The sequence below is a fragment of the Myripristis murdjan genome, chromosome 21, assembly GCF_902150065.1.
Source record: "Myripristis murdjan chromosome 21, fMyrMur1.1, whole genome shotgun sequence".
NCBI lineage: Eukaryota > Metazoa > Chordata > Actinopteri > Holocentriformes > Holocentridae > Myripristis > Myripristis murdjan.
In genome coordinates this window covers 5007544-5024143 of record NC_044000.1, presented here as the reverse complement: position 1 = coordinate 5024143, position 16600 = coordinate 5007544, and the positions used below count along the sequence as shown (strand labels likewise).

Below are 16600 nucleotides of genomic sequence, written 5' to 3'. Positions count from 1 at the left end.
ATTTAAACCGATGAATGCATTTATAGCGGATGGTACTATTTTCGTATCCGCAACCTTATTTGACAGTAAAAACTGAAGCCTTTACGCCCCACATGTCAATCAGTTCACCCCTACCAGATTCAACATTTTCCATCGAAGAGAAAAAAAAAAAAGAGTAATCATGTTTTCATAAATAGTTTTAGGCCCTGGTTCTTTAATAAGAGCCCCTTTTTAATTTCTTCCATCCCCGTCTCTTTCCACCATTGATCCAAACCGTCAGTCCACTAGAGGTTTGAACAAAACATGAGGTTGTGCAAAATTACAACAGTACAACCAACATGCCAAAAGGAGGGAAGAAAACATCTATGAAGATTTAAATATATAGGCCTATCAAAATATGGGGAAACATACAAAATAGAGTATATAATGGATACTAAACATTTACCACAAAACACACATTTGGGATGTACTACTTATTGCTAGCTAGCCGGGCCCTCATGTCCAACATCAGTGTCTGACCTCACAAATGCTCTTCTGGATGAACGGGCAAAAATTCCCAGTCACACTCCAAAATCTTGTAGAAAGCCTTCCCAGAAGAGTGGAAGCTATTCCAGCTGCAAAGGAGGATCAACTCCATATTAATGCCTATGGATTTAGAAGAGCTCCAGCAGGTGGAATGTGAAGGTGGTCCAATACTTTTGTCCATATAGTGTATTTAGTACCCACGCATCATTTGCAAAATAATTTGTTGCTATGTAAAAACGTGAGGAAATTGTAGAAGGCCAAGCATTCAAAATCACAGATTTGGTCCTCTAAAATGCTTTTTACATTTGTGCCCACATGCTTCAGAGGGTTAAATTGGTTGGTGGAAGGTTCAATAAGTAAAAAAGCAACTGCAATTTCTCAGTTTTACACTCAACTGATGAGAAGATAAAGTGGCACAAAGATGGTCAAAGTCACTGAATTTTGGCATAAAAATACCAACCAGCAGTAGCTTCTATCCATATCTAAATAATTATATAAATACTGGCCATGCATATCAGCTTAAATGTAGTGAAAAACCTTTCGCAGGGTAACAACATACCTGCAACATTTATTACATTTTTATTTAAAGTTAAAAATGTCATTTTTTTGTGATTGGCTTGCCGAAATGGCTGTTAATCAACAACATAACAAATGAAAAAGTTTGAGAGCAATTTATTGTGATAATAGCAAGTGTTTACAAAAGGGTGATGCAATGTAACAGTTACAGAGCACTTCCAAATAATAGGCTGGTAGACTTTTATAAGGTAATGATGTTGAAACAAAGAGTATACAACACACCATTAGGTGACCTTGTCTCTATTACATACTATACAATAAATGGCATTTTCAATTGATAACTTGTAAAAGTGGCAATATATAAACGGATCACGCAAAAGTTAGAAAAAGGTTATTGACACTGTTCTAGAAATTCTACATGTAGTTACACACATGTATACCAATCTGTGTCATGCACAAATGAAGCCTGGGTATAAACAGTTCTGGCACAGAAATGAAACCACTGTTGGTAAAGGATCTTGTTTAATCACATCACATACTTGAGCTCAATATATCAAATCAACATGAGTAGGCTATTACTATTTCTTTCCAGCACCAGCACTGTAGCTGTGGGTTACAGGAAGTGGTTCAAACCACAGTCTGAAAATTAATTTCTTGTTATGTGAAAACACATTGCACACATGTTGTTCAAAGCCCCTCATCAAACCTCTCTTGCAGATTTCTTCTGTTCTGCATTAACTGGTTTTTCCACAGTCACTGAGGCTCAAGGTGTGCTGAGTCAAATTGTGTTTCCAGACATGAATACATAATCTGCCCTGAAAAGGCACCGCAAAAAGATTACCTCTGCAATTTGTCATGCTTGGATTCAGCCACGCAAATGATTTGTCAAAACCATGATATGAAAGGCAAGAGGCAGACCAAAGGAGATGAAGATGTGTGCTACTCAGCCAGGCTGAGCACAGCTACAGTACATGTTCATGTGTTGTGGGCCAACATCGACCTCTAAGCATTTCTGTATTACTCCAAGCATGAGCTGCTAACTGATTCTGTAGTCATTTCATCCACTGCTCCCAACCGCTTTGACCCATACATACATTACAAATACTCATGTATACTGTACATTATCAACATTTTGTAAAATAGAAAAATAAAACAAGCTAATGTGTAACAATGAGTTAAAAATAATACAAAAGAAACCCAAACATGAGTCTGTGTTGCTTCCGGGGAGAAACATTCTGGGGAGGCAAAGCTGGAATAAGAGTTTCTCCCACTGTGGGGAACCTTTCATTACCTGTAAACAAACAAACAAACAAACAAACAAACAAAAAACTATTTTATGGTTTGCAGAGGCTTGTCTGCAGTTGAAATGAACCAAGACCAACTTGATGACTTAATATTTACACTAACATGAGTGGCTTACCCACAGAAACACTGTCAATAAGAAATAAAAAAAGGATTAATGTAGTTTTGCAGTACAATAGATACAGTACAATATAATAATGTACAAAAAAACATGACTCCAGTTGAATAATGGGTTTTGTGCTTTTGCTTGGTGAACTGAAAGATACCCAAAAAAAAAAAAAAAAAAGTTTTAGTGGGCGATCCATTTCACTTTAAGCCTACGATGTGAAAAAATGCATTGATAGTTAAGAATGTAACAATTTACAGCCGAATTTAAAACCACCAAGGGTTGTGTAACTCCAGACTGGCGGCTGCAGCGGTGGCAATTTACTTCTTGGTCGTTTCCAACTAAATGAAACCAAGGGCTGTTAATTGAACTGATATATCTTGTGGACTGTAACTGCTCTCAACAGACTCACTTTTCTCTACAAATATACACCGTCAATCCTAAACACAGCATAAGGCTAGTACAGCACTCCAAAATAGAACACTTTCAACAAAGGCCTCTTTCCCATACACGTAGCTGCCATGATTGTATTAGGCCTGGTAGATTAAATGAATACACTTGTACAGTGACCTCTATTATACACCGACATATATGTTACAAATATGCAAAGTTGGTTTCATATAAGCCATAAGAACATTTTCATATCAAATAAACAGAAATACGATCTACACATGCTGTAGAGCCTATGGGTGGTCATACAAAAAAAAAGAAATCTAAATGAGGAGACTAAGCAATACATGTATCTTCTCACAAACCACAAACAGTCCCACAAAGCCATCTCTCAACGCGACACGTCCTCATGAATTATTTGTGTCGAGCACATGTATTCGTAGCCAATGGCAAGAATCAAAAGCAGATCTGCTACATATTAAAAAAAAAAAAAAATCTGTAAACTGACTTTGAGAAGTGTCTGTAATCCGTATTTTACCGCCATTCACCAGAAACCCATATACTAAGACAGACAACAATAATCTATAATAATCTACTTGAGGACAAAATGGCATAGCAAAACGGTTAATTTCCTTGATAAGATTATCAAATTAAAACGATTTACCGCAGCAAAATCAAAACAACGATGCTGGTCACTTTAGTCACGAGGGTCTGAAGCAGATCTCTTTCTATTTGAGAACTTGCCATCGGTCATATCGCATACTGGTAAGGCTGGGGAACCCTAACTTTATGAAATTTATGAATGTTTTAAGAGTGTATAAACCGTGCCATAGCCAGCTAGTAGTCCTTCCCGGCAGCACTGACAACTTCTTGCGGTGGAGGAGCAGGAAAAAAGTACACGAGTGACTTGAAAAACGTTGATGTCCTTTTTCAAAAGACAGTCCGGTTGAAACGAACCTTGGCCGTGGCGATCCGCTGTCTCCCGACGGTACAGAATTCCACCTCGTTCGCGGTAGGCAGTTTGTAGCATCTTTAAAAACACTTAGAAAAAAAGACTTGTCCATGCCCAAAAAGCCAATGGTTGGAAGAGTCCCATTTACAAGTGGCCACGTATCGGATAAGTTGGTTTTGCGTAAGGATGGGATACCAGATGTGGGTCAAGTAACAGTTCACAATTCATCCAAAGCCTTTAACTGTGGCTGATTGAGCTTGCCTGGTAAAACGATGCTGTGTCGGAGTCATAATTCTATTCAGTGCATACATAGTCCTTACACAATGCTACCCATACTGCACTCTGTGGTATACAACATAGGCTCTAACTCTAACCAAAGACACCCCCCAAATAACGAACAATTTCAATATATTACATTCAAGCCATGCTAAACACAGAGGTTTAAGGTGTCTAGCTTCACATTATGGTTGTTTTCCATCAGCTGGTAAATTTACCCTCCATCATGTTATACCCTAGCCTGTGCATACACAATCCTGATCGGGCAGGCATCCAAATCAGGTAGCCATAATGAGTACGGATGCCTGCTGGGTGCATTTAGTGTTGCACAGCATTGTGGATAGTGTCTCAGTCTGCTAATTTTCAGTTTTTCCAATGTCTGTTATCAACCCTGGAAACTACACAATGGCATTTCCCATGTACTGATATTGTAGAAAATGCGCCTGCTTGGTATTTGGAGATTCACTGCACCAACATAGCTTACAGGTCGGCAGGTAGTATAAGCGGAATTGTGATAGGGTAGCATTCTCAAAGAGAGTTAGTTAGTCCTGTCCAACTGCAGGGCCAGGCACTCAGAATCCAACAGTCAAAGTCTTTGAGAAGAATTGTAATGCTACTTGGGCGAGCTCTGTGTGGAGGAGGGGAGCTACTCGGACTTGTGGCAGTAGAGGTCCTTAAGGGCTTTGAGTTCCTCGATCAGCGTTTTGTTCTGGTTCTCCAGGACGGCCACTCGGTTCTCCAGACACTTCACGTATTCCTTCTTCTTCCTGCGACATTCACGGGCCGCCTCTCTGTTGAGGGAAGAGGACGCATTTTTATTTGTTATCGCCGTTTCGTGTGCAGATATGTCTGAGATTGTACAGCGTTGTCCCTACCACAGGAATTAGTCGGCAAGCTGCCCACTAACCACAATCACCCACCCACTGATCTAATCACCCTCACTGATTTTGGGTTGTGGGCTAGCTAACCATGACATTCTTGTTATAAACAACTCTGAATCGCACAGTAGCTAATGTTACTTAGCCCAGTAGTTGCAGGTAACCAGCCTGGCAAAAATCAAAATTTGCACCAGGATACAAACTACCCACTGCATGGGAGTTTGTGGGTGCATCAGTTGATATATTAGGTAAAAAATAACTAACTAAATCAATAAAAAATAAAAAAGCTTGTATTGACAAACAAGTGAGTATTATGCCTTATGCCAATATGAAAAAAAATTACAAAATGTAACCGATTTTACTTGCAACTTTCCTGAATGGATCTACAACCAAACCATCACCAGCTTTATCAGATATGTCTTTTCTAGGCTGGCTGCAGTACACTATGCATTATCTGCACAGCAAATTTCCCATTAACATCCAAGGTGGCATCTGTGGTTCCTAGGAGATTTCTGACACGACAACAGAGCCCCAGTTAACGGCAATGCACACGTAGACACAGGGTCCTCCTCTGTATATACCTGTTCTTCATGAGGCGGACCTCCCTCTTGCGGGTGACCTCCTCGGTGCCCCCCTGAGTGGGAAGGGCAGGCGAGGAGGCCATGACCACTCCTGGAGCGATGGTGCTGGCCGGGGCTGCTCGGATCTGGTAGGCCTGGACATCACCAGAAGCAGCTGGGCAGGGTGGATCATAAAAAAGCAGACATTTAGGTCCGAGCTCTTGACAAAATCAGTCATACTTTGAGAACTAACATCTGCCGACAGCAGGAATGATCATGGTATAGATAAAAATGTTTTAGTGCACAAGTTTGGAAAAGTTTTTATGTCAGTAACCATCAAACAGGCACACATAATAGTGACAGTCATTCACTCTCCTGTTAAATTTCAGTGAAATTAAACTGTTTGTACTTTTCCTTTAATTTGCAGTAAATGATATGGCTAAATGATACAGCTCATGGACCACGCTGCCCCTGGATATCAGAATGGCAAGCTCACTTGCTATTTTTAAAAGGAAACTTAAGACCTACCTTTTCCATTTGGCTTTTATTTTGGAGTAATGTTACAGCCTTAGTTTTTCAGTTTAATCATTGGATTTCATATTTAATAGTTTTTATCCTTGTGTTTATTTTACTTTATTTTTTATTCAATTGTTGTCTGTTATTTATATGTTTTTAACATTTTATTGGTTTCTTGTTGTAATTTTTAATTTATTTTTTGTCTTTGTTCTTGTGAATCACTCTGGGCTGCATGTTTGCATGAAAGGCGCGATATAAATAAAGCCTTGAATAGAGTCATAATTTAATACTGACAGACAGATATGATGCAATGTGCTATGTGTAGAATAAATATATGCAGAACAAAGTAGCCCAAAATTTTGGTTTCAATCCAACTCAGTGATGCAAAAGACCTGAAATCATCCCCATTATCACTTTTTCCTCTCACCTTGGACAACGACCTGGTTACTGGGAACCAGTATCTGCTGGCCATCACTGGTCTGGGCGTACTGGAGGATGGTGGTGCCGGGCTGGGCTGCCGCTGCTGCGTTGGTCATGGTCAGAGTCTGGAGGCCTTGGACTCCGTCTGTGCCATTATTAGCCAGCTGGATGGCCCCACCCTGGGTAATTGCGACTGTGTGTGGTTTTGGGGTAGGGGGGGAACAAATATAGAATTATTCTTCATTCCTGCTGACAGAGCTGGAAAGATCCAACTACAGCAACTGGATTGAAAGAGCATCCACAATGTTGATCCTTCACATTAATGTGAGCAGCTAGGTGTAACTGTGTTAGCCTAATGCACTGGAGTTAATCTGCCCTCCAGTTCAACTCATTGCTCAGTGATACCCAAAAATACTTTCTTGTGTATATAAAATTTTTTTGACCAATTGATCTCTTGCTTCCATCTGCTTGACTGCCATCGAGGTTTCCCACTCTAATGCGATGTAAATCAAATGTGACTGCTGTCTGAAATAGGCCAACTGCAATTTAACACACCAACTGCACACAGACTCACATCATGAGATCGATTCTTGATTCTGCTAGTAGATGACCTACTGTATTGGCCGCTGCTGGTCTGGTAGATGGGTGTGGGCACGGTAACCGTGGTGATCGCAGGTGCAGCAGCAGCAGAAGAGTCCTCCTCAGCCTTTTCCTCCTCGATACGAGGGACGGCCGGTGCATCCGATGAAAGGTCGTTGAGGATTTTCCTGTTGGTGTCACAGGCAAACACCAACAGCAAGGTTTTTTTTCTTAAAATGCATTGACAGGGCTGATGTCACATTCACATATTCATCAACCTGAATTAGCCCGAGCATCATGACCACCTTTTTCTATCATCTTCATGTCTTGCAGGCGCTTCATAACACCACAAAACAGCACCTGCTGTAGCCAGACGGCCTATTCTGAAAGAACTCTTGGCTGTGAACACATGAACTCAAATACCTTTTATAAGAGTCTTTTCAAATTAGCATTCATTAACATTCACAAAAGCCTAGAGGAAGAACTTGATTCTTTTTGGTGACCCCATGACCTTCCCATCAGGCCAAACGTTCAGTTTGTGAATGTGATAAGTCCAGTGAATTGTACTACGCTGTGTAGGACACACAAACGAAAGTAAAGTGAGCATCTCTTCAGAAACCTGACCTCACTGCTCTGGGAAGACTGGTAATAACAGCCCTCACTTAGTTCTACGTGGTTTTGATTAAATGTTTTGTTGTTGGATGTGTACTCCCATCCACCACCATGTTTGTTGACATTCAACAGAACAGAAGCACGCGCTCTTTATTTCTCTATTTCTCCATTTTCTCTTTGTTGACACCAACTAATAGACCTCAGCCAAGCATAAAAACTTTTTTTTTTGTCAAATTCCAGTGTTTTCCATTCAGGTTTTCTTCTATGCAAATTTTAAATGTGCATAAAAATAGATGGATGTAAACCTTACTATTGTCTTTGGAAACACCTAAATGGCTGCACTCAGACAGATGTAATGACTTTTGTATTTAACAGGCTGAGAATCTCTCAGGGGTAATGTAGCTTTGCTCTCCATGTCAGTCACATGTCGAACATCTGCACAGCCACATGGAACTACATCTCACACAAAGTCACATGACCAAATACCACACATAAACACACACATACCTGTATGACGGACGTCGTGACAGGATCTCCCTGCGCTTCTGAGAGTCAGTCACACTGTCTACTGACTCCTGGGAGTCCTCACTTTCTGCTATAGTGGAGATCTGCAAAACAGAGAACACACACACACACACACACACACACAAAATCTATTCACAACTGCATCATATGAACTGTCAAGTTTCATTTCATAATACTGCCTACTTGTATGGATTATGATAAAAATGTTCACTTTGGAACTTATTCAGGTTAAAGGGGATATTATTTCACTTCCCCTCTAGATGTTATGTATTTTTCAGAATGTTAGCTGGGGGGAAGTCCAGCTCAATGGCAAGAGGCTAACAGTTAGCATTTGGAGCATCCAGCCAGTATCCAGCACCCAGTAACAATGAGAGGAAGATAGCACCACTACTGTCCTACAGAACAGATAGAGGGGGAAGGGAAATAATATCATATAAAATAGGTAAATGTCCCTTTAAAGGTTAATAAGCAATCAATGTAGTACTGATCAATTCCACAATAATGATGCTGCGTATTTAATAAAAGGCCAATATGTGCCACATATAACCTAACTGAGTATGTATGTGCATGCATGTGCGTAACTGTGTGTGTGTGAGAGTATTTCACCTGTACAGCCTGGACCTGTGGTGACTGGATGACAGAAGGCTGTGCAGCCTGGATGACTCCATGAACCTGAACTGTCTGTCCATTGGGAAGCTGAACCAGCGTAACCGTGGGACCCGTTGCTGAGGCGTGACCTGTTGCCATGGATACCTGAAAGGCAGAAGTGATGTCATGTTACTGTTTGAGGAGACACAACCTTAAACGCTCTTACAGGAACCTTCATGTGGAATTATTCTGTGAGAAATAACATGATAACTGTATTTCTACTGTATTTGTATGAAAGTACAAACTGTACACTGTCAGCGTTTTCTGCCAGTTTTCTACCTGTCACCTTTTACTGCTGTTGTGTAGTGGAACTGTTTGAAAACCAGCTTTCATTTTTTGTGGTATTTTATAGTACTTTTCTTGTAAATTAAATTCAATTGTATATTCATAATAATTCAGAATAATATGTAATGTATATTCATATAAGTAGTTTTATTCTATTTTTTTTTTTTTTTTTTTTTTTTTTTTGCAAGTTTATGGTGATGTTTCTAATTCCCTGGTAATTTTGCTAATTTTCAGATTTTTGTTTTGCATTTATGTATGTATGTACATATTTATTTATTTATGTATTTATTTACTAATTTGTTCATTTTTTCTTATACTAATTTCCTGTTAATCTTTGTGTCAATTCATGTTTGCTCCTCGCATTTTTTAAATATTTTTGCTGAGGTTTCCAAGTATTAATAAGGGTCACAATGCTGTGATAATGATGATGATTTCCGGGCAAATTCATGGACTTTCAGACCATATCTCATATTTGAAATAGATGATTTCAGTGAACATAGCACATAATATCAAGCCGTTACATACAAACAAGCTGCCAAGCTGATCTGAATGAAGTGGCAAAGTCACAGCCTGACTATATTTATCATGCCTGTCATACTACACTTTGATATCTTGGCTGTGGCCTACTGCTGCAGGTGAGTGAGTGCGCCTGTGTGTGTGTGTGTGTGTGTGTGTGTGTTTTGAAGGGGGTGGGTAGTGGCGGGCACTATTTCCATGTCTATTTCTGGTAACACACAGCCAGCATGCCAAGCTCAATCTGCCCTTCCTTCTGTTGGTCCATCCACACCTTATTGTCACGTTCAGTGAGTCATAAAGTTGTGACATGGAGCGTGACGCTGCCAGTGTAATTCTCTGTGTGTGTGTGTGTTTGTCTGCATAGCTCGTAAGCACATTGTACTGTCCTTCAGCCAGAGAAAGAGAGAACAGTCTTGCCAGGAATTCATATCTTTCATGTCTTACTGTCACCAGCATCAGTGCAGTGGTGGTAAAATAAAGTCATTTGATCATGTGAGTGAACACTGATTTGCCTGCTCCTCTGCTGCAGTATCAGTAGCGGTAAAAGTGGCAATATGAGCAGTTACCTGTGCCAGGGTGGCGATCTGGGCCGGGGTGATCTGCTGGTTCTCGGTCTCGGTCACAGCAGTGTCCGCGCCCTGCTGAGCCTCCGCGGCTGACTCCATCCTCATTGGCTGAGCTGGGGACATTGAGGAGGATTGGGGAGACGCTGTTGAAACCATCTGGCTGCGAATGCATGCACAGGATCACTGCAGGTCCACTGCATGAGAACCTGCACTCTGATGGGCAAATGAAGCTGCCGTGAAACTAACTGACACTTCAATGACATGAGAACTTTCCCAGCAGGAGCAACAATGTCTCCTGATGAGTGATGATGCTCAAACGCTGCAATGTGTGAGGCTCACGGGCAAAGCACTGACTGTTTACACTAGGTAAATGCATCATCTGTGAACCTATTCTGAATACGCTGTTTTTGATTCCATTAGTAAAGCTATTTAAAGGCATGTGCATGTGAAGGACTGTGCAGGAATATGGTGAATCCTTTAGCCTATGTTATTCGTCTACTGTCTACTTTGTATCATTTGCTGCTTTTTTGTTGTTTGTTTTGTTTTTAGGATTAACATAAAAGCTAAAACACTTAACTGACTATTCAATTACTTATTGTCTGTGGGTTCACACTTATTTAAAATTTGTAGCAACAGTGAAAATTGAGCATTCTTCAAAAAACAGCATATTAATACCAACTGGATGTAGAAAACGCAGTATTTTTTAAGTATTTTATTGACCAGAGCAGAACAGACAGTTACTGTCTCTAACCCTAACCCTAAATTTAATATCGTCAATGCTGTTGCCTTTTGAGATATTAATATCATGCATGTTCATATTTAGATAACATTATGATAACAATAAAATGTTCAGTCCCACTATGCAAATCCAAGCAAATAGAAGGTGTAGAACACACACCGCAATTGTGCAGGAGCAGGTCATAAAGCTTACACAAATAAAAAATAAAATAAAAAAATATAAGTATTTATCTTGCACAAAATACACCGTGCCTCATATTCACTGCCTGGTACCAGTATCAGCCATGCCAAGAAATCTAATCAATCAATCTTTCACTGAATCTGCAGCTCCCCATGTCATCCAGGGTACAGTGACAGCGAGCTAGCAACAGTGCATCTGCTGCTCTCTCATTCTGGCTGAAACCAAAACATGAGTGATGTTGGTTCTACCAATGCCGTAGACATTCAGCAAATCATTTAAAGACTAGATGTTACGAATTATTTGGGGATTTTAAATTGCAACACCGTAAATTAAAATCCTACCTCCCACGCATGTCTTTGCATTTTAGAGACTTTTGGAAGACTGATTTAAGACGTTTTAATACCATTTAAGGCCTTATTTTTAGATGAATAAATTCAATGCTTTTTAAGACATTTGAAGGAACCCTGTCCTTCAGTGATAACAGACTGGCTGCAATTATACAGAAGTCTGCGAAGTGCTATGCTCAAAAGAAAAACCAAGGCAATCAACCTTTAGTTGAAAAAAATAAATAAATAAATTCCTCAGACTCCCTGAGGAAGGCAAGATGCCAAAATGCCTTGGAGCGTGTTGACCCAACATGGGCCTCCACTATCCAGGTGTCCCAGAGGGTGCCAGGATGCAGAAACCTCTGCATCCTGGCACCCTCTTTGCGGTTTTCCGCTGAGAGTTCAATCAACATCCCAGAGCGGCTGCAGAGCAAGACCCCACTTTAGTGGAAGGACTACAAGGCGATTTGGTAGCTTTTCCATGACAAACCTCGCAAGAATAATTGAGGACTTGTGATAATAAAGAGGACTGCCAACAGAACACAATGACATGAGCATGTCTGCAGATACTTCCAGCAAGCATAAAGGCACACTGCACAAAAGGAACCTCATTTTTGTTGTCAGCAGTGAAGCCAACTTGCAGAAAAAAAAAAAAATCACCGTCTACCCGTTTAATAGTTTAACTAGTTCTAGCTCTTTGAGTTAGTCAACTTCTGACATTAAAAGACAATACTAACCAAAGGTCTGTCTAGTATCCAGAGCTAATGAATCTGTTTACTGACAAATGTAATGCACTTCATTAAACATACATCCTCAACACAATATTCAAGGCCATTAAAGGAATAACACAAGTATGATGTTTTTTAGTAGCCAATCTCCACATTGCCACCTTTTTGCATTTTGAAATAACAAAGGCATTTGGTTGAGACATTGGTTTTGGTTTTCACAGTGCAGCATGGCTGAATAAAACAGAACCAAATAAAAGTAGCTGTTTTGAGATCTCTGTGGTATGCAATAGGGCTGCACAATATGGACAAAATGTCATATCTCTATATGTATGTCAAATATCTTGATAGCGACATGATATATGATATGTCTATGGGTTCAAATTTAAGTGCATCAACACTGAAAATTGAGCATTCTTCAAAAAACAGCATATTAATACCAACTGGATGTAGATGCAGTGACTTAAAGTATTTTATTGAGCAGAACAGAGCAGTTACTGTCTTAGGCTAACCCTAACCCTAAATAAAATATTGTCAATACTGTTGCCTTTTGAGATATTAATATCATGCATGTTCATATTTAGATAACAATATGATAACGATAAAATGTTCAGTCCTTCTATGCAAATCACTGGCCAAGATACATCCAAGCAAATAGAAAGTGTAGAACACACACAGAAACTGTGTGAAAGCTTACACAAATATAAAAATACAAGTATTTCAAAAATACTTTCAAGACCATGGTGAAGTTACAGCTTAAATACATCTCATCTGTTTTTCCTCAATCAATCCAGTGATGATGAGACTACCTCCAGCCAGCAGTTGTTTCCATATTGTAATACAGTTGCTGGGTCGCAGCCAACAGCTACAAACCTTCATAAGAAGTGTACAAATCTCATTGGAAAGAGTCACGCATTACACCCGGGCGCATTCTCTTCCAAACCTTTGAGAAGGCAGGAGTTGAGCAATGGAGAAAGGAGAGAAAAACATCAGGCAGGAGAGAAAAAAACGAAACTGAGGGGAGGGTACTGATAGGCTGGTAGCTGCAAGCCCCAACTGGAAAAAGTCGAGTCATACTTGGAGGGAACGAGCAAAGACAGACAGGCAGAGGACTGTTCTGGAGGACACAGACTCATTACTTGTGTTTTTCTTTCCTAACCAAAGGAAATTATGTTACGTTTCAAATGATCCGGATTCCACAGACCCACTAGATCAACTGAAGGCTTACACAGGCCATAACTTTATATTCAGATGTATCTTCTAATTCAGTGTTTCTCAAGTAGGCCTTTGTATCATCATGAGCCAAAAGTGTGTAAAAGGGGTCCGTCCAGCTGATTTCACCCACTGACACACTTCCACCACAGCAAAGCACCTAATTACTCCAGTCTACTAGAGGTTTGTTAGGTCAAAGGACACCGTTTCTCTTATATGTGTTCATACTTGTAATTAAGTAGTTGTTACATGTTCTCAACCATGACACAACGCAAATATCCCACCCTGACGAGCTGGTGTGGCTGGCACGCCGCACGCTGCACATTATCCGGCTAAGATGGGTATGTTCAGTGAGCCCAGTGATCTCACACTGTGCGTAGCGTCTATCCGCTGTATGATTGGCTTTACACATTTCTCCCTCTGCTTTTCAAAAGTCACTGGGATGCTCTCTGTATGACAGCAGAGCCACATGGCCAGGCAACGCCCCCTCACTGCACACTCCGCTCAGCCTATTTGGGCTCCCAGCACATCCCAAAAAACAGTAAACGCCTGATGTGGCTTGGCACACGGTTAGGATGCTTATATTCAGCCCCAGGTTCTTGACTCGCTATTTTCAACGCGATGACCTGCGATGCCCGATTCATAGCATGAAGGTATTACAAGGGAACACAATTAACGATAAGGGTTATAAGAGACGGGGATTATTATCAAAACCAAGGTGTGGGTAGGAATGAGAGATACATATGAGGTCGAACAAGTTGTAGAGAGAGAAAAAAGACTGAAAATACCATTGCATTCAGTGCGCTAAGGGAAATGCGCAAACAAGCCCTGTGCGCATAAGCGCTCAACCTTTCAGCATCATTTGACAGCAGAGCGCAATAAACAGTAAAGTCCTATCACTGTCTTTGGTGTGCAAATCTACTGTCTGGCGCCCAGGTTGAACCAGACATGACTGTTTCTCCCCAAACAGCCGCAGCCTCCCCTCCCTCCATCCTGCTACAAACACACCGCGGCGCCATGATCTCTTTGTTTCCTTCGGGCCGAACCCGACCAGACCGACACTTTTTACAGCCACGTCCCGTCTTTCTTTGCCCCGGATACCGCTCCTTCCTTACCGATACAGACTCCCTTCGTCACTCCCGGGCCTCCGGAGCTCCACTTTTATTCTGGCCGACACGTAAGAGCCCGCGTCAGGCTACACCTCCGCCGCGTCACCGGGAACAACAACACGGAGATTGGAGAGGGACGAGAAGGCAACTGGCGACACCCGCCGGGAAAAGCCGAACACTGAACGGAAGAGGACGAGAAATCCCGAGGCCGAGCGAATCACAACGACCTCCTCGCTCCTCTCTGAAGCGCTTGGCAAAATGGCAAATTGTCTGTAAACCATAAAAAGCCCTTCAGGCCATACTGGCTTATCACAACAGTAAGTCTGGTCTTAACGCCCCTTTATGTTTAAATATAGACCCTGATACGCCCGATGCAATTAATAACTTAATACCATTTTTCAGGAAATGTACTGTCAGCTAGAGCTCTATCAAAAGAGAAAGTATTTTTTAATGAATAAGATTGTCAAAAACTCTATTATCATTTGTTAAATGAATTGTAATGATCTTGTGTGTATTAAAAAACACTACTACTGCTATTATTTCCATTACTACTACTGCTAATAATACTACTACCACTGTTGCCACTACTACTACCACTACTATTACCACTACTACTACTACTACTACCACTACTACTACTATTACCACTACTACTACTACCACTACTACTACTATTTCCACTACTACTACTACTACCACTACTACTATTTCCACCACCACTACTATTACTACTACTACTATTACTATTACCACTACTACTACTATTACCACTACTACTACTACTACTACTACTACTACTACTACTGCTAATGATAATAATAATAACAGCAGTAATGATGATGATGATGATGATACTACCACTACGGATAATAATGACAGAAGCAGAAGAGGAAGAAAAAGAAATTCCTTTGGCAATAAATGCCTTTATACCAGGACTGTTGGACATACATTCAGTTTCTATGGAGTCCTGAGTCTTAAGGCCCAGTTTCACAATATACACAGCATCTCCACAACCATTCAACCTATATTTTGTTTCTCAGATGACACATTAAGGTTGCAAACCCACATTGTCAATATTTTAAAAATTTTAAATTGAGGGATTTTGATTATAGCCTATGTTGTGAAATCTTTAGTACCCCTGTATGATTCACAAAATGGTTTGTTGTAGCGTAAAATGTGGGTAAACTATAGTGAACAGGCCACACATTCAAAATCACTGTTATAGTCCTTTAATCATCATGAAACGGTGTGCACATGCATGAGCCTGATGCCCACTCCCACAATTAGCCATAAATGAAGGCACACCCCTAATGAGCCTGCTTTGCATATCAATAGCTGTTGATGCTCATCCAATCTTCAATGAAAAGTACGGCAAAGAAGGAGCACAATTTCACCAAATGTCAGATTGAACCGTCTGATTTATTTGAAAGTTTTAGCACTTGAATCTGAGAGCTAAAATACACTCAGTGGCCACTTTCTCAGGTCCACCTGTACAGTCTAATGCTGTTCAACGCAACAGTGCTACCATAAATTCTAACCTTTTAACAAAGTTTATAATGTTTGTTTTTTGTTGACATTGTGGAGAATGTGTCAATTTAATTCTCTGTTTATTGCTGAGGTTGTAGTTTGCAGAGGTCTGGTACTGGACTACATTAAATTGAGAGGTGTTTCTAATTTTTTGTCCTCTCTATTTATATACATGAGGGGGACAGAATAGTGGAAACAGCTGTCAGTAAAATGCAGTCCAGTCCAACAGCAGCACTAACTATGAGCTCAATGCCAAACATAGAAGTGAATGAACATCAATAAGCTGAGCATTATAGAGAGCAGAAAAGGAAATTTTATGGCACAACAGTTGGATTAAGTTGTGTAGGTGGTCCTAATAAAGTGGCCACTGAGTATATGTTACAATGACAAAAAGTGACAGATGTCATTAATTTGATCAGTTCTGAGCCGTAGACCCTGGAGAAGTTGAAAAAGAGAAGGTGTGAAAATATATATATATATATATATATATATATATATATATATATATATATTTTACATTAAAATCTAACTTTATTTAACCAGAAATTCCCTGAAACTGAGATCTCTTTTCTGAGGGAGACCTGGCCAAGCGAGCACCCCATAAAACATGATAGTCAGAGATTACAGACAA

At 40.4% G+C, this 16600-nt stretch overlaps 1 protein-coding gene across 2 annotated transcripts; it reads right to left on the bottom strand.

Annotated features, from left to right (window-relative positions):
- Nucleotides 1-1160: 1160 nt before the first annotated feature.
- Nucleotides 1161-14561, bottom strand: creb1b (cAMP responsive element binding protein 1b). 2 transcript variants are annotated; one of them, XM_030080888.1, is made up of 8 exons: nt 14449-14561; nt 10152-10264; nt 8743-8889; nt 8119-8219; nt 7036-7187; nt 6428-6613; nt 5506-5659; nt 1161-4837 (listed from the first exon to the last, which is right to left on the bottom strand). In XM_030080888.1, exons 2-8 carry the CDS (start codon nt 10254-10256, stop codon nt 4693-4695), a joined length of 990 nt encoding a protein of 329 aa, XP_029936748.1. In that variant the 5' UTR covers nt 10257-10264; nt 14449-14561; the 3' UTR covers nt 1161-4692. The 2 variants fall into 2 exon arrangements, with proteins under 2 accessions (XP_029936748.1, XP_029936749.1); XM_030080889.1 differs by lacking the exon at nt 14449-14561 and having other exon boundaries at nt 10152-10272.
- Between the last annotated feature and the right edge of the window lie 2039 nt (nt 14562-16600).

Excerpts from the sequence above, each read along its gene's own strand:
- creb1b (XM_030080888.1), bottom strand. The coding sequence starts at position 10,256 with ATGAGGATGGAGTCAGCCGCGGAGGCTCAGCAGGGCGCGGACACTGCT. Across the intron at positions 8,220-8,742 it reads CACAGGTCCAGGCTGTACAG|ATCTCCACTATAGCAGAAAG; the intron begins GTGAAATACTCT and ends TCTGTTTTGCAG. Across the intron at positions 4,838-5,505 it reads GTCCGCCTCATGAAGAACAG|AGAGGCGGCCCGTGAATGTC; the intron begins GTATATACAGAG and ends TTCCCTCAACAG.